Below are 24773 nucleotides of genomic sequence, written 5' to 3' on the forward strand. Positions count from 1 at the left end.
GAGAGAGAGAGAGAGAGAGAAAGAGAGAGAGAGAGAGAGAGAAAGAGAAAGAGAGAGAGAGAGAGAGAGAGAGATATGAAAAAATAACAACAGAGAAAACATGGACAGGTGATGATTTATCTTACTACAGATAGTCCTCAACTTACAACAGTTTACTTAGGGATGGTTTGAAGTTATAACAGCACTGAAAAAAAAATGACTTAGGACCATTTCTCACACTTAACGACCACTGCAGCATCCCCATTGGTCACATGATCGAAATTCGGATGCTTGGCGACTGACTCATATTTATGACGGTTGCAGTGTCCCAGGGTCATGTGATCTTTAGTTCTTTTGTAACTACATAGGGATTTTAGGCTACTCCCGCTTTCCACTCCTCTCCCAGGTTCCTCCTTAGACATTTGGAGGAGTCATTCTCCTTCTTCGCTTGCTCTCCAAACAGCCCAACTGTTTCCACCATCCCTACCCATCCATGTCCAGCTCTGGGAGGAATATCCTATTAGTTAAGAATATTATGCACACACACAGCCGTGAAAAAAAATCATCCCTTTGCCCCCCAACTATCCCCACTCACAAGACGGCATCGTGCAACTATCCATAGCCTACGAATTTGTCAAGTGTCGGGGTATAAAGGTATAAAGATTTATTGCAAGCTTAAGCTCTCTACAAGAATCTGAACTAACTAAACGGTCCAAACAAGTTGGTGGTAGATAAAAGAGTCCGTGGAATTCAAGGTGGGATGGAGTTAGATCTCTTATGGGTGTGAAGGGACTCGCGACCGATGGCACGTTTGACCCCCTCCATCCCTTGGGCTCAGCCTGGTCATCTCCCAACGAACTCCTATCGTCAGACCTACTTTCGTACGCAGCCGTAACCATCTGAACAACATCAGTCCCTATTTCCCAAGGTTTAGCCCTTGCCTTCCTAACGAAGCCAACCTCTTTGCTTCTTTTTGGGTCTTGATCAAATCCATCCCCGCAACGCTTTCCATCCTCACTCCCGTTTCATTACCTCCCACCCCTTTCTCTTCGCTTCCCCCACATGCATCATCTCTTCTCCTTCCCTCTAATGTATTAATTCATTCTGTTTATTATTTATTTCCGTTCCTTTCCAAGCGGCAATCTTCCATATGCCGTGGTCAACACCAGATGGTTCCATAAATATTGATCGCCACCCTCTTGCCCACCCCACGTTTTAGCAAGACAGGGAAGGTGCAGAAGAGACCACCACGTCTTCATCGCCCCAATGTCCCTCTTTAACGATAAGGACTAGCATGGTCCCTCGTGGCACCTTCTGCCCAGTCTTCCGCAAAGCCAGTTTTACCCCAAGCAAGCCCCACATTACCCCAGGCAAGAGTTTTAAGAGAAAGGTTATCGTAGCCCCCATATATCGTCCCAGAAGTGCAGGCAAGGAAGTGAGTCGCTCAGGAGGAGCCCGATGCTCGCTTAAATTAAATTACGGCCCTGGAGAATTGTCCCACTTACTTTGCTTCGATGGGAGAGGGCTCGAAATTGGCGGAGCAGAGGTGGGAATCTTCCAAGCTTCACGAAATGATCTAGGGATCCCCGTCGTAATAAAGGCAGGCGATGATTCCTGATTAAATAGCAAAACTGCAGGCGAGCCATTAAAGGCACAAGTGTTCTTCTTAGATTTATTAACTTTTATGAAATGAAATCTTATCTCGGGGTGGCAGGGAAGCACCAGGCTCTCTCTTCTCCCCCCCCCCCATGCATGATAGAGAAGAAACCGACAACGTGGGGCTGAATTCCTTCAGCGCACATCATCCCTAACCACTGGTGATGTTCTGCCCCCCACCACCACCACCCAAGCAGCAGGTTGGCGTCATGCGACTTGAGTTTCGAATCGTTGCTTCTTTGAAGTTGGAGAGAGTTTTCTTTGGCGGTCCAAAAAAAAAAAAAAAGGCTTGCGAAGGCAAGAGTTGAGCTTTGCTGGCTGGGCATCATGGGAGCTGGAATTCAACCTGTCTGGAAGGCAACGCGGGGCAGATGGTTGGCATCTGAGAAGGGGCCTGTCCAGCTGTTCACCGAAGACTTCTGGAAAGGGGATCGCCCGTCGCCTCTTGATGAAGTCAACGGAGATGGACGCTCCTTGATTTTTAACCTCCCGAGATTCGATCTGGATGGCAAGAGCTGGTCCAGTAAGTGTGCACTTGGCGACGGGGTTAATGCTCGCCGCCTAAACACAGCAGGGCTTAGCGTCTGTACAGCCCATCCACTGCATTTCTCTGAAACGACTGCAGCTTACAGGATGAACTTCACAGTCCAGGAGCATCCCTGGTGGGGGAATTTTTGCCCAGACCCCTTCCTCAAAATGACTCCTGGTCCGAGTGACTTAGCAACACCCAACTCATTTCAGCAATCAAATGCATGCTTAAGAGTGCCATTTCCCCTACCCCCTAATTAATTACTTCTTCCCCTACTTGGTGAACCAATAAATCAATGTCGAGCAATCGGCCAACTGCTTAGGAATATACAAATACCACCTCAGGCACCCTTGTTGGCAGGGAACAGACGGGAGAGGCTGGACGGCCATCTGTCAGAGATGCACAGAGAAGGGGATTGGAGCAGAGGATGGCTGCCAGTTCCTTGGGCAACTTTGAAATGTGTGGAGTTTTTGGACAATGGCCGCGACAGCTGGGGAATTCTGGGAGTTGAAGTCCACCTAGCTTCAGTCGCTCAGGAAGGCTGGACTAGAGGATCAAAGAGAAAGGAAGGAAGGCAAAAAGAAGATGCCAAGCGCTGGGCAAATTAGGAAATCAGGCAGTTCCGATGAGATTTGTTGCGAGCTTCAGCTCTCTACAAGAATCTGATCTACTAACGGTCAAGGGAAATGAGCAGGAATTAAGAAGGCGTTCAAGATGGGCTGGACTTAGATCTCTCGTGAGTGCGCAGGGATTCATGACTTATGACACGTTTGACCCCTCCTTCGGGCTCAGCCTGGTCATCTCTTACAGACGATATGTCAAAGAGGAAAAACAAAAATGAGATGGACACCGGGGGTCATTCCTTGGAACTCTTCACCACTCATCAGTTGGCAAAATGGGCTGCTCTTCAGGCTGGCTGCCTCAACTGTGGTCAGACGTCACAGAGTCCACCCATCCTACAAACTTTTGAGGATGTGACTCTCCACGGCTTTCCAAAGCAACTGCCTTGGTGAAGCAGAATGACCCGTGGAAATCTCAGCCCCCACCGCCCCACCGCACAGACAAAAACACTTAGTAACACAAGCAAAACAGCCAGAACGGAGCATCTGGGCAGCCTATAAATAAAAAAAAGTACAAATAAGTCTAAGAAAAGAAATCACGGTGGGAGAGGAGAGATTGGATGTCTCTCCCACACCGTAACAGAAATGTGGTAAAGTAAAATCAAGTCCAGCCTTAACGGAAATATCTGGAGAGTTGAGAATAACGGTAGCGAAAACTTCTGCAGTTAGGAAGATTGGTCACAGATTCGGAAGGAATCTTGGAGGTCATCTAGTCCAACCCCCTCCTCTCACAGGAGACCTATACAACTTCTGACCATAGTCTGAATCAGATTGGGAACTGGGCAAGCCCCATCCCAAAACAGAAGTCCCAATTTCTCATCTGGACTGTGTATAAAATCCTGGCTGCCCAAGAATGGCACAATGCATTTACAGAGAAGTAAGCTTACTGAAATAGCCCGATAGCGGTTTCTCCTCGTACCGAGCCATGACAACAGAAAATACAGCAGAAACAAACATTTTCTCAGATTGGCAAGATCTGGGAGAGCCAAGGCGGTTTCCCCGCCAGAAAATAAGTGTTGAAAATCCAGAGGCGAGTTGCAGAAACCTGCCGGCAGCTGCTTGGGCATGAAAACCAATTACTGGGTGAGTGCAGAGGCTTGCTCGGCGCACTTCCTCGGCACTCATGGAAAAGGAGGAGGAAACAGTCCCTTCGAGCATGCGCCGAGTGCCCTCCAGATCCAACCATTGGAACTCCAGGCCTCTTGCCTTCCAAGCCGGCGCTTGCTCACGTCTTAGCCGCTCCGGATCACGCCTGTACACATTGCCACACACACACACACACGTACGTGTCCCTCGCCAACTCACGCTGGGGAAGAGAAACAATCAGAAAAACACAGCGGGAAAGGCGATTAAAGCTCCCAGGTGGGAAACAGTAGTGTAGGATTTACCTAGCTCCGTATCTTTTTAAAAGCCTGCGAACGCCGGAGCGTTGAGCTGGAAAAATGAACACTTGTTCGAGCCCAGAGCTTCCGTCGGATTCGCCTGCCTCAAAACGCGACTTCGAAGAGATAACCAAAGAGTATTTTGGGCAGGAAAAGGCTTTCACCAGCCTACTGGGCCCCCCCAGAAGTTTGGGGGTTTGGGGGGCGAGGGGGGAGGGAAAAAAAGCCTGTATCACAGAGAGCTACAAAATGGGTACATTTATCGCAAGATTTAAGTTGATTGCAAAAGTTGTTGGGAAACCACATTTGTGTCTGGGACTTTGGATCTCCAAGAGGAACATCCTGGGTCAAACTTACGATTCTCAAACTCCGCTGGAAAATAACGACCGTGAAAAACAATATTTCAGTGGCCCTCCTCAACATATGCAAAGAACACCTTTCTATGTGTTGTGGAGGACTGCTTTCTTGTTTTTTTGTTTTAAATGTTAAGTGTTTATAATAGCTCAAGTCCGGGATGCTATTTTGTATTTTCACTTGAGGTGTGAAAATGTTTCCCAACACCAAAGAGTTTTTTTTTTCTCCTTTCCTTTTTAATACAGCCCACATTGGGAGAGGAGGCTGTCCTAAGATAACCTCGTATCATGCAGGAAGAAGGGGGGAGGGAAGGGGGGGGAAGACAGTTACAATATGATTGCTGTTAATTTCGAAAGAAATGCCCAAAACGGATGCAAAACTAGAGGGTCCTTGCTGCACTCTGAGCTCCGTTGTTTTCTTGCAGACGTTTCATTACCAAACTAGGCGACGTCACCGGTGCACCGCTGAGAATTGGGTAATGCTAAGCACATTGCTAAGCACATTGATTTGTGCTTTAAATTGTAAGCCGCCCTGAGTCTTCGGAGTAGGGCGGGATATAAATGGGATTAAATTTTTTTTTAAAAAAAGTTAATTAAAAAATTAAATTAATGAAACATCGGCAAGAAACAAACCCTGAGCTGCAAATATTTGCTTCCATCGGAATTAAGACTGAATGAAGCTCCATTTTTGGAGGGGAGGGGAGGGGGTGTGTTCCTTGATGGGACAATGCAACTATATCTTTACTTACTCCCCATATCTAAATGAGGTTGTGGTATCCGACATAAGGGGTCCTTAGGCCTCTAGCGTGCCGGAACTAGAAAACACGGTTTCTTATCATCGGTGTGTGTGTGTGTGTGTGTGTTCAGGAATTTGGCTCCCCACTTCTCCTCTTCATTCAGCCTCAATCAAGAACGTAATTCTCCATGGTCAATTTTCCGTCCTTAAATTCCATCGTCCCCGGGATTCTGCTTAGACTGGAGAAAACATTGCAAGGCTAAATAAAGGGGGTCCAGGTTCCCCCACCCAGCTTTTGGGTCTGCGTGCCCAAGATTTACATCCCCAGATCAAAGCCGAAGGGTGGAGAGGCCTCAAGGCTGGTGGAACCTTATTCCTCCAGAGAGTTTTTGCAAAAGGGCATCTCTCAAGTATTATATATTTAAATCACCACGGGATGCCGGGAACTAGCGATGGGGAGGGGAGAAAAGCCGATATCAATTCTGCATGAAGCCGAAGTGCCTGTTGCTATGGAGATACGCGAGGCCACCGATCCGACTGGCGGTCTCGGTGCTCGGCCCCTCCTCCTCCTCCTCCCCACCAGCCCCTCCATCCCTTCCATCAATATTAATTGCATCACCCCAGGCTGGTGCCAGGATGGATGAGGGTCCCCACCGAGTTTTCCCAAGCTTCAGGGGAACAGCAGGAGACTGCCTGATTTGAAACAGAGGAGAAGGCTTGGGAAAGCAAATACAGATCACAGGAGACATCAGCCTCGGTCTTCCCTGCTTCGAACCTTCGGATGCCGGCATTGGGCTCCCCCCCTCCCCCTTGCTATGAATCTGAGAGATTGATAACAGGCAGTCCTTGACTTACGAGCACCGCGGGAGGCCAAAATTTCTGTGGCTCAGCGAGACACTGGTGACGCGAGCCTTGCCCCCCATTTAACGACCTTTCTCCCCGCAGTTAATCAGTGAATCACTTCCCTTGGGAAATTAGAAACACACGGCGGAATGAGTCCGGCTTCCCCATTGACTTTGCTTGCCAGAAGGCCGCAAAAGGGGATCGCGTTATTTCCCCCCCCCCCCGGGACACAGCGCAACCGGTCCTAAATACGAGTCAGTCGCCAAGCGACTTAAAATTTTGATCACCTGACCGTGGGGATGCTGTAAACTCTCGTTTAAGTGCTTGGAAAGCGGTGGGAAGTCCCCTTTTTGCAATGCGGTTGCCATTTCAAATGGTCGCTAAAGACGGTGAAATCAAGAAAAGAACTTGTATCTCAGGTGGATTTGGCAAAGGGACAAAAGTCTCCCAATTCAGAGCGTGCCGAGTTTCAAAAGGCAGACTCGGGTTAATTCGGCAGGGATGAGGGGGAAAAAACCCCAAAACCTCTACTATTTGCAAAGCAGTAAAACAGTCTGTTGCTCTGACAGCTGGACTGACAACGGAGAGACCCCCGTTTGAGCGAGCTTTTCCCAGACGCATTTAATCCTTCAGCTCTCCTTCCTGACTTTAATAGCCCTCTTGCTTGAGAAAGTATCTCATTAACTAAAATGTCCTCGCTTCAGCTAGTTTGGGGAAAAGGCAGCATGTCAGTATAGCTTATAATAATAATAATAAAAGTTGGAAGGGACCTTGGAGGTCATCTAGTCCAACCCCCTGCTCAGGCAGGAAACCCTATTCCATTTCAGACAAACGGCCGTCCAGTCTCTTCTTAAAAACCTCCAGTGTTGGAGCATTCACCACATCTGGAGGCAAGTCATTGATCAAGGACTTTCCTTTTTACACTGGAAGGAGGCACGGTTCGAAAACGGCTTGAATGTTCCCTTTAGGCACCTAAGGAAATAAAAATCTGGGACATCTCCGTAATTTGAGTCCATCAACTATCCTAGGAGGCTCCCACATGGATGGATTGGCTCTTTTAAAGATTACTGGGGAAAGAAAAAAAAACCCTAGCATGCATTACTTATTAATGCACAGGAGTCCCAAGACAACTTGTGATGAAGTTGCGGTGAGGGTGGCCTTTGCATTTATTTAATATCAAGACCGATAAGGCTGTTTTCCAAGTATTGATTCCAAGGAATCTCGTATTGCTGCAGCTCCAGCCCTTCATTGTCAGGTGCCGTATTGGAAGAAAGCTTCTTTTACTCGTTTGAGGCTTCCGCAAGGCAGAGGCGTCCGGAGCGAACCCATCTCCACCAGCAGTCTTCTTCACTTACAACTCCATCTCTCTTAGTCACCAACCGGCCTCACCTCTCCACTTGTCTGTTCCAGGACGCTGAGCTTGTCGATCAGAAGGTCGGCAGTTTGGCGGGTCGAATCCTGAGTGCCGCGTAGCAGAGTGAGCGCCTGTTACTCGTCCCAGCTTCTGCCAACCTAGCAGTTCGAAAGCACGTAAAAACGCAAGTAGAAAAATAGGGACCGCTCCGGTGGGAAGGGAACAGCGTTCCGTGCACCTTTGGTGTCTAGTCATGCCGGCCACGTGACCACGGAGACGTCCTCGGACAAGCGCTGGCTCTTCGGCTTTGAAACGGAGATGAGCACCGGCCCCTAGAGTCGGAAACGACTAGCACGCGTGTGCGGGGGAACCTTTACCTTTTACCTTAAAATATTTAAGGATGTTTCCTGGGACCACAGAGAAGAAGGATCGGATGAGCTGGCTGTGGCAAGGGGGAAAAAAAAACAAACCCCAGCGCATTTTGATGGTGAACGTTAGGAACTTAAGAAAAGCCCGAAGTCTAAGCTAGTTCCAAAAGCAGCTCAATTTGGACTTGATGGATTTCTTGGCAGCAAAACTGGCTTGCCCAAGCTGCTCATGGCTGCAGGGTTGAGTCCAAATCACCGCTCACAATCACCCAGATGTCCTGCCGTGTTCAGCCATTTGTCATAATTCTGTGTTGCAACAAGGACGCCAAGGGTTGTGTGTGTGTGTGTGGGGAAATTGGTTGATGGACTGGCTGGCTAGATCATCAGCATTAATCCGCAGGAGAGGCAGAAAAGAGTGTGCGTGGGGGGGGCGGGTTTGAGGGAAAAACTGGGGAAGGGAAAGCTATGGGAAAGGGGAAGGTGCAACTGAGCCGGTAGTGGTTAAGCTTCCCTTTCGTAGCCAGCGCTGATCCGCCCTGCCTTTGCCACCCCCGCCCTCTCCACACTGCCTCCCACCCCTTGCTTCTGGAAATAAAATTCAATTGGGAGGAGGAATTTGCCCTGAAGGAACTCTCCGCAACAGGGGGAAACAGAGGCAGAGGGAATGGCAGCGTGACACACATTAAGAAATACAGCTTTTAAATTAAAAGGCACCGGGGAGGGGAGGGCAGGGGAAGTGCGAAGCGAGCAAAGAAATAGCAGCGTTCCTCTCTTTCTGCCGACTTTGGGCTGGGGTCCAAACTGCTTGGGAATACGGAAGTCCATTGAACCTGAGCGCGGGCCCACCCCTTCCCCCCCCCCAGCAGAATCTGGCCGAAGGAGGAGAACTGCAGGAGTCCACGTTTTACTGTCGGAATCAGTTCACAAATTGGATCAGTTGACAGTTGCCAAATCATCTGCCCCAGCTGCTCTTTCTGGCTTACACACCTGGACCTCCCCATCCACCCAGCCTCAGCTCGCCCAGGAATTGTGACCGGCCCACAAGAGAGTTTGGATCAGAAAGATGTGGGATCCACCCAATGTGTATGGGTGCGGAGACCGTTCCACAAATTGGCAATATTTGCCCCAATTGGCTTCTCCTAGTCAAAGAGCCAGGAGATGGAGAAAGCCTCTCTCTCTGCTCCAGATCTTTTGAAGAGATGCTGCCATCCACACAACCCCGAATTAAACAGACAAGACGTTTCAAGGGATTCTCCTAGGCGCAAATCCAACATTTGCCCAAGCATCGGATTCCATATTCAGCCCTTCAAGCTGTCCAGTGTTTCTTTTGGAAACAGGTCGTGTGGCCATCGTTTTTGTTCCAATATTATTTCTGGGGAGTTCCCCAGGTCCTTCTGAAATTCTTGCTAGGCTGCGCTGGGCCTCTTTCCCCCCCCCCCACCCTTAAACTAGAATATTCCATTCCTCCTAGAAACTCTTCCAGGCCTAATTTAAAAGGATAACGGTAACAAATTTGAGTTCTCCTGCGCCGGAGGAGGGACACGGCCCACGTTGGACCGTCAGCAAATCTGGAAGGCGATGGCTTCCATTTTGAGCTTCCTTAAAGATCAGAGGATGCCACGGATGCTGACGTGGAAGCTAAGCAAAGGGAAAGAGACGACGGACAGGGCCGGGTGTGTGTGTGTGTGTGTGTGTGTGTGTGTGTGGCGGGGTCAAATGTCACCGAGGGAGGCTTGCTCCGTGGGAACCCGTTCTTTGCTGCCCTTCCTGATGGAAAAATGGCCCTTTGCTCAAGAAAACAATCCTAGCCTTCTGCCTCTCGGAAGCACGTCAGCTCTGTGCCGTGTTACCATGGCAAAAGAAGAAAAAAAAACCGGGGGGGGTGTTTAGAGTGCCACTATAGAACAAATGGTACCAGAAGGGGACAGATGGGGGCACCGGCAGGGGGCGAGAGAGTGGAAGTGACCTGGGGACCGAACAGCTGGTCCCGGCCATTGATGGCCCCCCCCTTACCCCAGCAGGGCTGGGATTGCGGAGCACAGAAATAACCCAGCCTTCAAAGCTTGGATGGACCTTGGTGTCCTTTTTATGGGGGGGAGGAATTAAAGAGAACTGGGGGGGTCTGGGGTTGAGAGCCCCCCCCTCCCTGCGCAGTCAGGCAAAGGGCATCTCTTTGTTCTTCTCTCTTTGTGCTGGCTGCGTTTGAGCCAGCAACATGGCAGCGATGCCCAAGCTGAGATTGCTTCCATTTCCTGAATTTGGACCTGGGTATCGGTTGTCCTCAAGAGGCAGCCCCAGCTGGGCCCTTTGGCTGCCTCTCCTGGGGGGGGGAGAGGAGGAGGGGGGGCCTGTGGGGCAGAAAGAGCAGAATTGGGAGCAGCTGTTAACATTTCCACCGTGCCGTGGAAAGACTGGCCTGGGATGTTTTGGCGGTGGCTGGCGAGGCCACCAAACGTGGCTCCGATGCCTCTGACCAATTTCTTTCCTTTGAGAACTAGATGGACCGTCTCTTTCTAGACCCCGGGAGAAGCCGAGGGCCGGGATGCTCCATCCCGACTTGACCGTGTAAAGTATTTTAATTTTTTTTTACACATCTCATATTTGCAAGTAGGTGCCTGGCCTTCATTTATCAGGAAGAGTCTCTAAGACAGGACTATTAGGAAGGGGCTGAGGACGCTCATTACGATAAGAGTAAGATTTCTCTCGATCCCGATAAATCTTCACTTTAGTTACTTGCCAGGCTGAGCCTTTATTTAGGAAGCCGAAGTCTCCAGACGCTTGGAAGGCACCGTACCTGCCTTTCAACAATGTCTCCAGTTTTCTAACAAGAGACGAAGTTGGGGATGGAAGCTACGGTTCTTCTCTCTGGCTCCTTCGCCGTTGCCTGGCGTGGAGGGATAGCCTGCTCCGAAATACGGAGGATCCCTTTAACTAGTCAAACGCTGATGGGGACCCAGAGGAAGAACTCAATTTAGGGACCCACCCCAAGGTGGTTTCTACAAAAGACATCGGAGCATCACTGCGGGAGGTTTTCAATGATTCCCCCTGACGTGGGCAAGGAGGTTGGACTAGAAGATCTCCACGGTCTCTCCCGAGCCTAGGATCCCGAGATCCCGTGAACTCTGCCTTGTAAAAGGTGGCCTGTGCTACTTCCTCCAGTTGCACAGATCCTAAGACGGAGGAGGAAAGTAAGCAAGCCGAATTATGCACATGCAGAAGCAGCCAGGCAGCGGAACAAGAAAGAAAGAAGACGGGAGAGGTTGCTGAATTCTCATGAGAAGTCCAGATCCCAAGTGGGGTGGGGGTTGTTGTTGTTTTTTTGTTGTTGTGGTTGTTGTTGGTTTGTTTTTTCGCCTCCCTAATTTTCCTGAACGGAAGATGGAAAAACACCTTCCCCCAAAGGCTGTTACAGCTTTCTTGCCAAACCCAGGCGGCAGAGGAGATAAAAGCCAATAGAGAGCTGCTGCTGCTTCTATCTATACTTTGAAGACATCACACATCGCGGCTAATAAGTTATCACCAGTAGGGATTTTTTCGTCGTCGTCGTCGTTGTTGCTACTGCACAAATCCCCCACCAACCGCGGGAGAGCTATGTTTAACTTCCCTGCTCCTTTTTCAACAATCAACCTGAAAAAAGGTTGAAAAGAGGCCCTAAGACTGAAGGGCTCTCGCCTCCGAGTCAAGATTATTGTGGAGATGGGAGAGAAGAAGTAGGTAGGGAGGGAATAACCCCCTCCATTCAGACAAGCGGCTCTCCATCAGAGCTAGAGGAGAGGAATCTTTCTCGGAGATGCTAATAACGGCTCTCTCGGCCTCTGCCTCTTGCATTTGCCTCCTTAATTGCCTCTGCCTGAGCCTGGGAGCTAGTAGCTTTTCCCTGCTGGGTATATATCACCGTGCAAATATATCACTGGGCCCAGGACAAGAAGCAACGGATGGAAACTAGTCAAGGAGAGAAGCAACCTAGAACTCAGGAGAAACTTCCTGACAGTTGGAACAACTAACCAGTGGAACCACCTGCCTCCAGAAGCGGTGACTGCTCCAACACTGGAGGTTTTTAAGAAGAGACTGGACAGCCCTTTGTCTGAAATGGTATAGGGTTTCCTGCCTGAGCAGGGGGTTGGACTAGATGACCTCCAAGGTCCCTTCCAACTTCTTCTTCTTCTTCTTCTTCTTCTTCTTCTTCTTCTTCTTCTTCTTCTTCTTCTTCTTCTTCTTCTTCTTCTTTCATCATCATCATTATTATTATTATTATTATTATTATTATTATTATTATTATTATTATTATTATTATTATTATTATTATGAAAGGCTGTGCAGGAGGGCGCACATGGAAGGGAAGAAGGCCTGGCATTGATTCTCTTTTCTATAAGTAGGGGGGGTGTCTCCGTGGCTTTGAAGAAAAGCGAGGTGCGGAAAGGCTGGGAGCGGCAAAGCAAGGCCAAAGACTCTCTCGCCACTTAACCTGAGGTTAATAGCCATTAAAGGTTCTCCTGCTCGTAAAGGTCCCCTTGCATTAGGGCTGCAGAGCAGGTAGGTAGTGGGGAAATACATCCTTTTTTAGCATCCTCGGAGGGGAGGAAAGCTTCGTCTGGCTTTTTTATGGCTTCTGGAGAGGAGGAGATGAAGGCAGGAGAGAAGGCAGGCAGGCAGGCAGGAAGGAAGGCAGGGAGGGAGGGAGGAATAGAAGGAAGGAAAGAATGGAAGGGAGGGAGGGAGAGGAAGGGATAGAAGGAAGGAAGGAAGGAAGGAAGGAAGGAAGGAAGGAAGGAAGGAAGGGAGGAAGGAAGGAGAGTAAGGCCTCCAGAGACAACTCGTTTGATCAAGGATGGGCTGGGTAAGCAAGGCAGATAATGAGTTCTTGAATTCAAGGCTTCTTTCCCAAGGAACCGTCAAAATCCACACCCGAGGGAAGGTGGTTTGCAGTTCCCTTCACTCAAGGGTGGGGAGATAAAGGAAAAATTCCAGGCACAGTACACTGAGTTGGTTAAAATCACTGGTTTTTGTTTTTTTAAAAAAAAGATGGGTAGACTTCCCAGAATTCCCCAGCCGCTATGTTTTAAGGGACTTCGCTCAGCCTTCCGTCCTTCTGAAGTCGGTAAAATGAGGACCCAGATTGTTGCTGGGGGGGGGGGGGTTGTCAACATGCTGATGTTGCGACCGGCCCAGAGAATGCTGGTGAAATACTACGGGGCTGGTACAGAAGCCTAAGTGCCGTTGCAATTTAAGATAAGTGGACTTCAACTCCCAGTATTCCTGGCTGGCTGAGGGACTCTGGGACTCCGAGTCCACCCCTAAGACTGGGGTTGAGATGTTCTCAGTGGCCCCTTCAAACTCCGCGGTTGTGTGTCTCCGTGATTTCGTCCTCCTGGAAGACTTTCAAGAGGGGACGTTGGGCAACCTTGCCGTAGCAGATTCTGTAACGGCGATGCAGCGCCCGGAGATGGAATGTCCATCTGTGGGTGTCCTCCCTTTCTCTCAGGTCCTGGATGTCCAAAATAGATTGGGTCACTGGGATGAAATGAGACTTGGGCTCCGGGGCCAGAAGATCAGAAGAGAGAGGCTTTCTCGCCTTTGTTGAAACCCTGATCCCGCAGACAGCGCAGGAACAGGAGACCACGGCAGGGAAAATCATGCCTCTGTTCCTCTTCTACGACCTCACAGGCCATAGGTCACCCTGCAGCTAATTTCCTAAAAGAACCAGGATTTTTTTTCCTCCCTCCCTCCCTCCCTCCCTCCTCTCTCTCTCTCTCTCTCTCTCTCTCTCTCTTTTTACGAATTGCACTCACTGTTCAACCAGGCTTGGAAAAAGGACGCACATTTCAAGCCTTTGGGGAAAGATTTCACGCAAAAGGGAAAATGAGGCACTGCCTTGCGGTCAGCCCCCCCCCCCCCAGAGCCTGCTGAACTGTAAAACGCCACCTTGGGCTATGCCAGCATGGAGTCCTGGAAAGTTAAAGGCAAACTACTCTTCAGTAAGCCGCTTTAGAAGGAGCCAAGGAAAAGAACTCTTCAACGGAGTGAAACTGCCTCTTTTTAATGCCTCCATTAACCGCAGGCAGGGAAGATCCATAATTAAGCAGAACCCCCCCTGGATAACCTCTTGATAAAGCTAATAACGCAACCGGCTAATCCGTTTAGGCTTCAAAAGATACCCGCTGCTTATTAGGCGGGAATATTTTATTTATTTCGGTGGATTTCCGTCCATATCCCGCCCCCAATGTCCTACGCAAAAAACAAAACAAAACCCTAAGCGCTTGATTAGACCAAGTCTCTCGGAGTAAGACGTTACCGAACAAACAATATCAGCCTGCCTAGAGCAGCGTTTCCCAACCTTAGGAACTTGAAGATGCGTGGACTTCAACTCCCAGAATTCCCCAGCCAGCATAGCTGGCTGGGGAATTCTGGGAGTTGAAGTCCACGCATCTTCAAGTTCCTAAGGTTGGGAAACGCTGGCCTAGAGGATAATCCCCAGTGAAAGAGTGTAAGGAGGTTTCTGACTATGCCAAACTTTTCACACAGCGAGTAAGGAAGGGACTTGGTCCTTGTTTTGATCTCCCAGTGTGGATATCTTGGGTTAGGGAAGCAAATGAGTGAGTTCAAGGCTTGGTATCCCAAGAGAAGGGGATACAAAAATGGGGGGGCTGAGATGGCGAACTCTTTGGCAGCTGCTTAAACCCCTTTCCCATCCCGCTTCTCATGAGAGTCTTCTTCCACGTGATTTATGGAAAAGAGCGGGGTGGAATAGAAGAACTTCAACAAATGAGCTACTTCCTACTTCAAACCACCGTATCCTCGCGGAGATTTTCTGCAAGCTTTTTTTTTTTCATTTTCTTTCCTGCAAATCCAGCAGGGAGGCAGCTTCTATTTGCTAATAACAAAAAAGCTCACAGCTAGCTGTGGGGGGCAACCGGGGTCTCCTGAATCTTGATCAGTCTGGAAACTAACCACGACAAAAGGCTACTCAGCTGCTGCCCTGTTCCCCATCGCCTGGGCTAATGGAAACACACAATCCGCCCTAATTGGTGCGGTTTCTGAGGAGGAAAGAGCAAGATCCAACCATTTCTTAAAGGAAGGCTGTGCAAAATGAGAATTAGCGGTATTATTTCAAAAGGATGCGTGCTTTTTTTTCTGTCTCCTTGCTCGCTGGTTCTTTCTTTAATTTCACGTGGGCCAATCTTGCCAATCGCTACTGGCGAAAGAGGAGGGCAGCATGAAGCCACCCGCTTGGGGGAGGACACCCACAACGGTCTTCCGCCCTTGCCACATTTTAGATGGATGCACACAAAGGTCCCCGCGGCTTTTCGGGCATCTGGCTGCTGGCTGCCCCGAAGGTGGGAGTCTGGAAATTGATCCACCCTGATAGGGATCTGTCCCGTGGGGCTACGAAGTCCACCTGGGTGAGTTTCCCCCGCAACAAATTTGGTGGCTTTGATGATAAATAAGAGGCAGCTCCTTTAGCCCCAGTGGGAGAGAGACGCACACTCTCCTCTCTCTGCTCCAGAGAGCCCCGAGGGCCGGCTGAGGGATTCTGGGAGTTGAAGTCCACAAGTCTTAAAAGTTGCCACGTTTGAAGAGCCCTGCAGTAAGGGGGTCGTATCGGCCCGACAAGCTTCCTCCTGTGGCTGCAATTGCCGAAGCAAGAAAACCCACCGGTCCTTGAACTGCCAGGAATGAGCTCTCCAGGGTCCTGGTTCTGCCAAGCCTGTCTGCCTCTCCACCGCTTTCTCAAGCTCCGTCCTCAAAAGCTTCCTCCACATCCAAGCGGCTTTATTTCCGGAAAAGCACAGACACTGTTCCTGTGCGTTGCGCACCCTCGACAACGTCCCTGTGGTAGTGGTTGACCACCACGTAGAACTGTGCTGAGCGGGCGAGGCTGCATGGAAGAGTCCTAGGAAGGGAACAATTGCGGAAGACCGACACACCACACCCCCTAAGCCAGACAAGATGCTGAGCTTGGACTGGTCTAGTGTTGTTCTTTCGTGCCTCCACTGGATGCCTTAAATGATGCGATTCGTAATTCAGCCTCCAGGTTTCAAGGGTCACTTCGCGACCGCGTTGCTGACTTCATAACTGCCGTGATTCACTTAACAGTCGTGGCGGGGAAGGTGGTAAAACGGGGCGAAATTCACTTACCCACTGTCTCGCCCAGCAACAGAGATCTTGGGTTTCGTTTGCGGTCGTAAACTGAGGACTGCCTACATTGTCCGGATTAAAAAGGAGGCCAAGTTATGTCAACTGAGGCTTTCTTAGTGAGCTGCTGAACAACGGACAGGCAAAAGGGAAGAAAGTAACCAGGTTTCGTTTCCTTGGGCTGGTCGTGCGTGGAGAAAGATGGACGAGGCGCTAGAGAAATGAAGGGAAGATTAATCCGAGACCCTGACATCTTTAGGCAACACGGATAAAGGATAAAGATATTTCTATGACAACACTGCAGAGATAAGGCCAGGGTTTTTCCCTCTTGTAAAGAGCTCGTGGCAAAACCGTGCCGGAAGTTAATCAAGGATTAACATCAAGCGGCACAGTTGGATAATTTTAACCTCAGTTTTAATTATGGAGGCTTTCTATTTTAGGGGGCTTTGTGCAAACCTAATGTCATCACATCCCCAGAAGGCAGCTGTGTTTTATTTGCTTTAGCCATGGGGGGGGGACGCTGGACAGTTGCCCCCAACCATGGGCCTGCCACTGCAGACAGGGTGACCTTTAGCCAAGGAAGCGACTCCAGTTGAAAAGGAAACGCAAACGGTAAGATGATGGACCAGTGTTGCTTAACTTTAAGAGGTGTGGGACTTCCAACTCCCAGAATCCCCAGGCAGCCAGGCTGGTCGGGGAATTCTGGGAGCTGAAGTCCACCCCTCTTTCAAGTTGCCAAGGTTAAGAAAAACGGGGACTAATTCTCCTCCTTTGCTTTTCAAACTAGAGGAGACACTTTGTCAGGGCCAATTTCAGCTGCAACAATGATATACAGCCTCTGTTGTTTGTTTTTTTTTTAAAAAAAATATCCTTTCAGTTCAAATCCAACGTTCTGCTCCATATTGAACAGGGATGCCAACCTTACCCATCAAACTCTAAAAAGAACAGGCATTTGCTTTCTGTGCCAAACTACTGCCGTCACCGCAGGTGCCCCCCCCCCAAGTCATTGCTGCAAAAATATACACCTTCTCCCTTCTAATCTGCTAATTGGCAGAGAGAGAGAGAGAGAGAGAGAGAGAGAGAGAGAGAGAGAGAGAGAGAGAGAGAGAGAGCATTGCAAAATCTGCAGCTACCTTGATCTTTTTGGAACTGAACACCAAACGCTCGCGCTCCCCGTGTACTTAAGTCATAAAACGTGTTTCGTTTTGGCCGTGCATCGCAATCCATCAAAAGGAATTTAGTGTCCACTGATGCACACCTGCTCAACTGGTGCCCCGCGGAGAGGGGGTTTGCACCAGTCCTTGCGCAGGTACCCTAAGAGAAAGCCACGCCTCCCATTTGAGGGGTTTGCGCACAATAAAATCCCGCTTTGGAAGTAGTCGACGCCTGCACCCCACGTCAATCCAGGAGGCATCCTCTGGAAACAGGAGCAGGGGGGATCCTTCAGGATCCCAGCAACCCGCTTCTTTTCCAAAGGACCTGGGCTGCCACGAGTTCTTCTTCTTCGCAAAACCTCCGATTTATGGCAGCCTCGGAGGAATGGCCCACCCGGGTGTGAAGGGCTGGGAACTCATCATCGCACAGGCCCCATTAATAATGCCTGGGCAGAGTAGATAAACAAGCAGGCAGCCAAATAAAACGGGTCCGGCTGATTGATGGCCTCGGGCCTTAAAAGAGGTGCTCCGCTGCCATTGGGCAAGACTCCCGCGCGGGACCAGCCGTGTTTTCTTCTTTGGCTGTATCCCCTCCACCACCAAACCCCCCCACCCCCCCACCCCCAATTCAGCAACTTGAAACCTGTCACCCCTCTGAGCTCGCCCGAAGCCCCCAGGGCCTGATTAGGAGAGGCATTCCGTGATGGCCCCAGAGGATGGCTTCACTTGCAAACGTCTGCTCGATTTGTGTGTGTGTGCGTGCGCGCGTGTGTGTTTCAGTCTTGTGTTCATGACCCATATATATCTGAAGCTCTCATTTCTCATTTCGGAGCTGCTGGGGAAATGGGAGAGCGGGTGAGGCGGGCGAGAGTGTGAGAGAGAGAGAGACAGACGGGAAAGAAGAAGAACCGTTTTTTCAAGATTAAACAGCTTGCCACAAAAGCGTTTCTTAAGGAGTTACGGATGCCCACAATTATTATTATTTTTTTTTGTGGGGGGAACAAGGAGTCTTTCTTTATTACTCAGGCCTTTTGCCCTCCACAGGAAGGTTTGCAACTTCCTTCCGGGCTTACAACATCCCTAAAGGGTAGACCACGTAGGCTACCGAGATCTAGGTAGATCTAGAATCCATCGTCCATGCCGCCTCTCTCCTTTCTTAACCCAACTCAAATTTCCAAAGATTCCTCCGTAACGGAAGAAGAGGGTGTCAAAACCAGATTCATTTATTTACTTGAAAACCATCACCGAGCTCTCTAAGGGCTGTGTGTGTGTGTGTGTGTGTGTGTGTGTGTGTGTGTGTGTGTGTGTACTAAATGAAGATATATGAAATCCCAGCATAAAAGCAAAAAATGAAACTCCACCTCCTGACATCAGTATAAAGAAGCAAAACCATCCATCCCAAATCTTTTCAAGTTGAGAACTCTTCTTTCCTTCTGCTAAATACCTCCGTCGGCTGTCTCTTAAAAGTCCCTCTCTCCCTTCATTTCTGGGAAGGGGAAAAAAGCAGGGGGGGGGGAGAGAAACCCAGCCTCAGCCCCAATTATAAAAAGGTCTTTCATGGGAATGTGGTACCTCGTTGCCCTTGGTTACCTGAAAAGATGGGGAGGGGAGTTACTCATCCCCCACCGGACCGGCTTGGTTAACCTGACGCTAATGACTCCGAGGTTTGCCAAGTTGGAGAGGAAGAGAAATGGCCAAGGTGGCCAGATGGAAGAAGCCAACTCCTAGGTGATCCTAGGTGGAGCTTTTGAATCCAGATAAGTTAAAAACAGGAAAAGCTGCGTGGATTTGAGGGCGGGGGGGGCTGTTTTAAGCTCAGGGCACCCCCTCCCATCACCCTGCTGTCCTGATCCAGCTCTCCCAAAAACCTCTTTTTTAAAAAAAAATAAAGTTAAATTAAATGAAATTAAATTAAAACTAAACAAAGCTCAGCACGGTCCAATTTCAGGTGTTGGTTAGTCCTGGAGTTAATGAACGCAATTGTGCTAAGCAAGGCCGTTGTTGCAGCGAGTCGCGACCCGTTTTTGACACGCACACCCTTTTTTTTTTTGCCGTGGCTGTTAAGCGAATCGCGAGCGTGGTTAAGTGAATCAAGCCGTCACTAAACGGATCTGGCTTTCCCCCCGCCCCCATCGGCTTTGCTCATCAGAAGCTCCCTAAGGAAGGCCGCAGGTGGCACTCTCGGCACGCCGGTTTGCCAAGCCCCACCCGGGGGTGGGGTGGGTTGTTTGATCCCCTGGCCATGGGGATGCTGCAACGGTCGTAAGTGTGAGAACGGAGGACAGGGAGTCCTCGGCCCCGTTGTAACTTTGAACCGTCATTAAATGAACTGCTCTGAATCGAGTCACTTTTTCCCCAATCCTGTTGTAACTTTGAATGGCCATTAAAAAAAAGGTTGTTAAGTTGAGGTTACCTGTATTATCTTTAAAGCCTTTGGGGGCAGGAGGTCAGGTTATCTGACAGTGAATAATATTTATATGCTACTTATATGCAAGGGTGTAGGTCTATACATACGTTGTATACAGTGTGTTTTAAATGTGTGCCATTGTGCCCACAGTAAAAAAATGACAATAAAGGTTATCTGTCTGTCTGTCTGCCTGCCTGCCTGCCTGCCTGCCTGCCTATCTATCTATCTATCTATCTATCTATCTATCTATCTATCTATCTATCCTATCTATCATCTTCTATGTCTCTTTATCTCATTATCTAACATCTATATCTGTCTGCCTGTCTATCATCTCATCTATCTATGTCTCTCATATCTTATCTATCCTTTTATCATCTATCATCTACCTGATCTATCTGTCTATCTGTTGGTCTATCTGTCTATCTATCTACCATCTCTCTATCTATCTATCTATCTATCTATCTATCTATCTATCTATCTATCTATCTATCTATCTATCTATCTGTCTATGGAACTGTCTTCTCCCAGATTTCATTGGCATGGACAGGGAGGGTGAGCACATAATGGACCCCCACCCCATTGGTTAAAGAATTTTGATTGACAGAGTCTAGGAAGAGAGCCCCCACCCTTGGACCCATCACTCTTCCAGAAGAGGGTTAAGGGCTGGCTCTGCCAACTGGTCCAGGGGTCTGGGGCTGTCATGCCCTCCCCCCGGGGGTGGTTGGTGGGCTGAAGGTGCTCCCTCTGCCTTCGACCATTGCAATTGTCCCTAAATCTGGTTTTTGACATTGTTGTTCTTTAACCATAGCTGTTATATCTTGTTACCGCTTCCTCAGAGACACGCAAATGGGATAGGCGGTGGAGAAATTTGATAAATTAATCAAGATCAACCCTTTACAGCCCAGGGTCTGCCCCGTCACAAGCAGCCCATTCAAACCACTCGTTTGCCTTTCGCTATTCAGTCCCAGCCTTCCAACTATTAAAAACTCAGGTGTCCTTGTTAACAAACCTCTTTTTACAGGTTTTACCACCCACAATCCGAGGGAATCTCATTGTTCGGAGAACAGGCTTCCAAGAAATGATGGAAAGATGGACGCTCCACCAACAACCAACATTTAAGGTCAAATCCCCATTTTACGCAGCCTACTGGCTACCATTTTCAAGCCACAAGAAGGATGGAACAGAAACTCCCGCCGTTGTTTCTCAGAAGAAAAATACGCCAGTTGTCTCTTTCGACGGATTATGTCATGTGGCGAAGCTTGCTTTATTAGTATTTCACAGCGCCAGCAAGAAGCAAGCTACACCTACCTTCACTGATATTTTTAAACGCAATGCCCAGTGATAGATTAATCACTTTTTTTTTAAATCTCCAACAAAGAAGAACTGGCAAATCGTTAATTGCTGCTCCTTAAAAGTGGCTTGACAGCAAGGGTGTTTTGATGTAGAAGAAAAAACAAGTTCTTTTTTTCCCCTGGGGAAACACACACACACACACACACACACACACACACACACACACACACACACACACACACACTGTATTTGTTATATTAAGTCCATGATAAGATTCTTGAAAGCCAGCAAAATCTGTTTGCCCTGCCTCCGTCCATAACTTCCCAAGTCCCCTTCCTCCTCTAACCCTTAGCCTTTATTAAGAGGTGTAGAAAGATATGTCAGTTCTCCTCCACGGCCCATAGTCATGATGGATGGGAGAGAAACAATTAGTGTAATTAAATAAATGTCCTGTTTATTGCTCTGGGGAGGAGACAAGGCTGGCGTGGAACAGGATAGCCTGGAAAGACTTCTAAAGCTTTGCCAATCCCGAGCAGTCAGTTTAAAGGAGAGTTTTCCAGACTCCTGCAGAGAACAAATATAAGCCTTGCTCAACCAAAGCTTCTTCAGATCTCAAGTGGAAACTCTTGCCAAACCCGTTGGACTTGCTCCTCAATTTGGATCAACCAAGATCACCTAGATGAAAACCAAGCCACAGAAGCAGAGTCTCCAAAAAGATACACAGCTCTGAATTTTGAAGGCAATTTTGAGCCTCACACGCTGGGCTTTTGGGACCAATTAGGCTGTGAGGTTTCTCCTCAGTGCTGTCCAAGAGTTGCAACACACCTGGTGTCTTTGGACAGGGGACCACCAGGGGATGCCAGACTGAAAATAAACCTTCCTAGAGGGAAATGGGAACGCGCTGCCTCTGAATTCTTCCCCCACTCTTTGAAGTCACTCCGGACTGAGAGTTAACTCTTCACCCCTGCCTGCCTTTATTTTGTGGGGTTTTTTTAATCGTAGGTGTCACGTCCTCCACCCTTTCTCCTTACAAAGCTCAGAGGCAGGTGCAACGTGGGGTGGGTCTCGGAAAAAACCACACGGATTACCTTTCATTCAGGGGAGCCCATTGACAATTCCTCGCCAGTTCAATGTGCATCTGGAAGCAATTGTCTAGAGCCACCGATATGTATCATGATCCAGGGGAAAAGCTGAATGGATGCAAACCGCGGGCACATTATCCGCACACCGGGTGGGTTTGCTTGGAGATGGCAGTGAATTCAAATGAAATATGTAGTCTACATTTGTGGGCTGCCTCAACAGCAACGAGCGGAATGATCTGGGGATTACGCCTCTCCAGCGTCCACATTGGGCTACGCAGTTTTCAAAAGGGGATAATATTTAGAAGACATTGGAATTAAACTTAGTTAGGCTGCACCCACATTCCAGGCTTAAATGCCATTCCAGCTCTGCAAAGTTCTTCCATTTAGGTTTTATTCTGCCTCTTCCTCATGAGAGCATCCCCCCGGTTTGTGTGTGTGTGTGTGTGTGTGTGTGTGTGTGTGTGTGTGTTATATTTAGGACAGGGATAGGCAGGCATGCACGCATGCACACACACACACACACACCTGAGATTTATTTGCAGAGCATTCCCACAACCCCCCTTGTATATATAGAGCATTCGATGACTCTGTGTGTGTGTGTGTGTGTGTGTGTGTGTGTGTGTGTGTGTGTGTTTATAAAATTCTGCCTCCCCCGCTGACTTTTTTGCTCAATGGCTGGGAAAGCCCCAAATGGTGATCGTGGGACACACACACACAAACACACACACACACACCAGGATCGCCAGCTAGAAGTCAATTTTTTCAGTGGCCTTGTGACTTCGTACACTCGCTGAAGAAAATGGTTGTAAAGTCGAGGTGCATCAGTAAATCACGGCAGTTGTCTCCAAACTAATTCCACTAACTTGGGAGGATTTGAGGACCTCTTCAATGCCCTTTCCACACACACACACACACACCACCCCGCCCCGTTTTGATAAATCAGATGAGCCCATCTCCTATACTAATCTGAATCAGAGATTATTTGCATGCCTTGCGTAAGGTTACAATTCCTGGAAATAATTAATCAATCTGTGGGACGGCAAAATGAGGCAGAATGGTTGCATCTGTGTGTTTTCTATGAAATGTTAGCACCAAGGTTCTGGCAGGGAAGCCACAGCAGAAAATAAGGAAGATTGCTCTGCGCGCTTACTTATCTTTTTTTTTTCCTTCTGGCTTTTGTTTGCGGGGAAAAAAAAACTTGTGATAAAATTAAACTGAAATTACACTTCTGTATTTAGAAGTGTCAGCGAGCTAGCTGGCTGGGTCAAGAGTTAGGGAGCTGTTTCGCGTAGACATTTCCCCAGCCTTCTGGCAGGTAGGAAAGCCAAATGTTAGTCAGATCTGAAATATATATATTTTTTTACAACTTACCATCCTGGGGCACAGGCTGCGGGAAGTAATTCACTGGTTTATCTACAAAACAAAAGGGAAAAAAATGGAGGCGTAAATAGGAGAAGACATTTGTAGCCCCTGAACTGTTTTTTTTCCCCGCCCCCCTTGTTAACAGAGAATTATACGGAGAATTATACGTTATAAATCCTTCATACAATTGGCCTCTGAAGACCTCAGGGGGAACTTTTGAGAACTGCTCAAAAGTTTTTCTTTTGCCCTGAGCGAGGCTGCCTGTTGCTTCCCTGGATAATGTTCTGATCTTGCCTACTTCCAAATGGTGTATTGTTTGGGACAAATTTGAAGCAGACGCGCTTGAGTTCATCCTGAGCTGCATTGGAGAAATACATCCCCCTCTTTTTCGCCCAGGCAAAGCAATCTGGAATTAATGCCTTCCCAGAAGGAAGGATACCAAGACAGAGACACACGCACACGTGCCTCTAGAATGAGACTATTCAACTTTCGTGCCCAGGAAAGAAAATTTTCTGTGACGATGAAGGTCTCGTGGTAAAATTAGAAGTCAAGGGAGACACATGGATTTCAGGTTAGTGTAGTTCCTCTTAGAAGACACATCTTTTCCTGAACCAGCAGAGGTCAGGAAGGGGGCGAGTCAATTCATTAAGCCCCTTTCTGACTCCAAGGCAAATCAAACTATTTATTAGCTATTGCACTTCCCGGGACAGTGATCCATCAAACCCCGGTTTGGCTGATTGGCAAACCGGGGGTTCCGACGGAGACCGCCTTTCATTCAATCCTTTCAGAGTGCACACGAAAGGCTTCCAACCAACGCAACAGGGGTGCACGAGGAGGCCAGGTGGCTAATGCGTTTAAATAAATAAATGGTGGACAAAAAAACTAGGCAGGCAAAATTTGAAGCACCCCCTTTAGACGTCGCAAGAGAATCCCGGAGGGCGGACATGGAAACCGCTGGGCGCAAGGAGGCTTTTTTAAAGGAACGCCTTCCTTTGGAGAGGGTGGCTTGCGATACGGTCCCCGAATTCAACCTTAGCACGAGACAATGTGGGGCCCCAATCATCTAAAGGACTCTTTTCCCCTTTGACGGTTCATCTAATATGATGTAAAATGCAGTCCATTCACACGGGCAATCCAAAGTAGCCACGGTGGGAGAAGACACCTCTGGCGTGATCACAACAAGGCTCATGAACGTTGCCGAGTCCTTGAATGGGAAGCTACCGCGCTGCGAGTGAAAATGGAAGTTGGGAAAGAAACAAACGTGTGTGTGTGTGTGTGTGTGTGTGTGTGTGTGTGTGTTTAGCAGCAAATCCTTCCACTGTTGCCGAGAAAAACCGACTCGACCCAGCCAAGAAACCACCAGGACTCTTGTTTGGCTCAAGAGATATTTCACTTCTTTTCTTGCGAGGGTTCTAAGCGACACCCCCCCCCTCCACAACACACACACACACACACAAACAAAACCCCTAAAGTGGGGTGATCTGAGCAACTGCATGTAGACAGGATCTGGACCTGGGCAACG

At 48.7% G+C, this 24773-nt stretch overlaps 1 protein-coding gene across 1 annotated transcript in view; it reads right to left on the reverse strand.

Annotated features, from left to right (window-relative positions):
* AGRN (agrin) overlaps positions 1 to 24773 on the reverse strand; it is a 128294-nt gene that overhangs the window by 57844 nt on the left and 45677 nt on the right. The window contains 1 exon segment of the mRNA XM_083375644.1: positions 23261 to 23302. Within this exon segment, the coding sequence (XP_083231770.1) occupies positions 23261 to 23302 (42 nt within the window).

Source organism: Vipera ursinii, assembly GCF_947247035.1.
Source record: "Vipera ursinii genome assembly, chromosome: 17".
NCBI classification, from domain to species: domain Eukaryota; kingdom Metazoa; phylum Chordata; class Lepidosauria; order Squamata; family Viperidae; genus Vipera; species Vipera ursinii.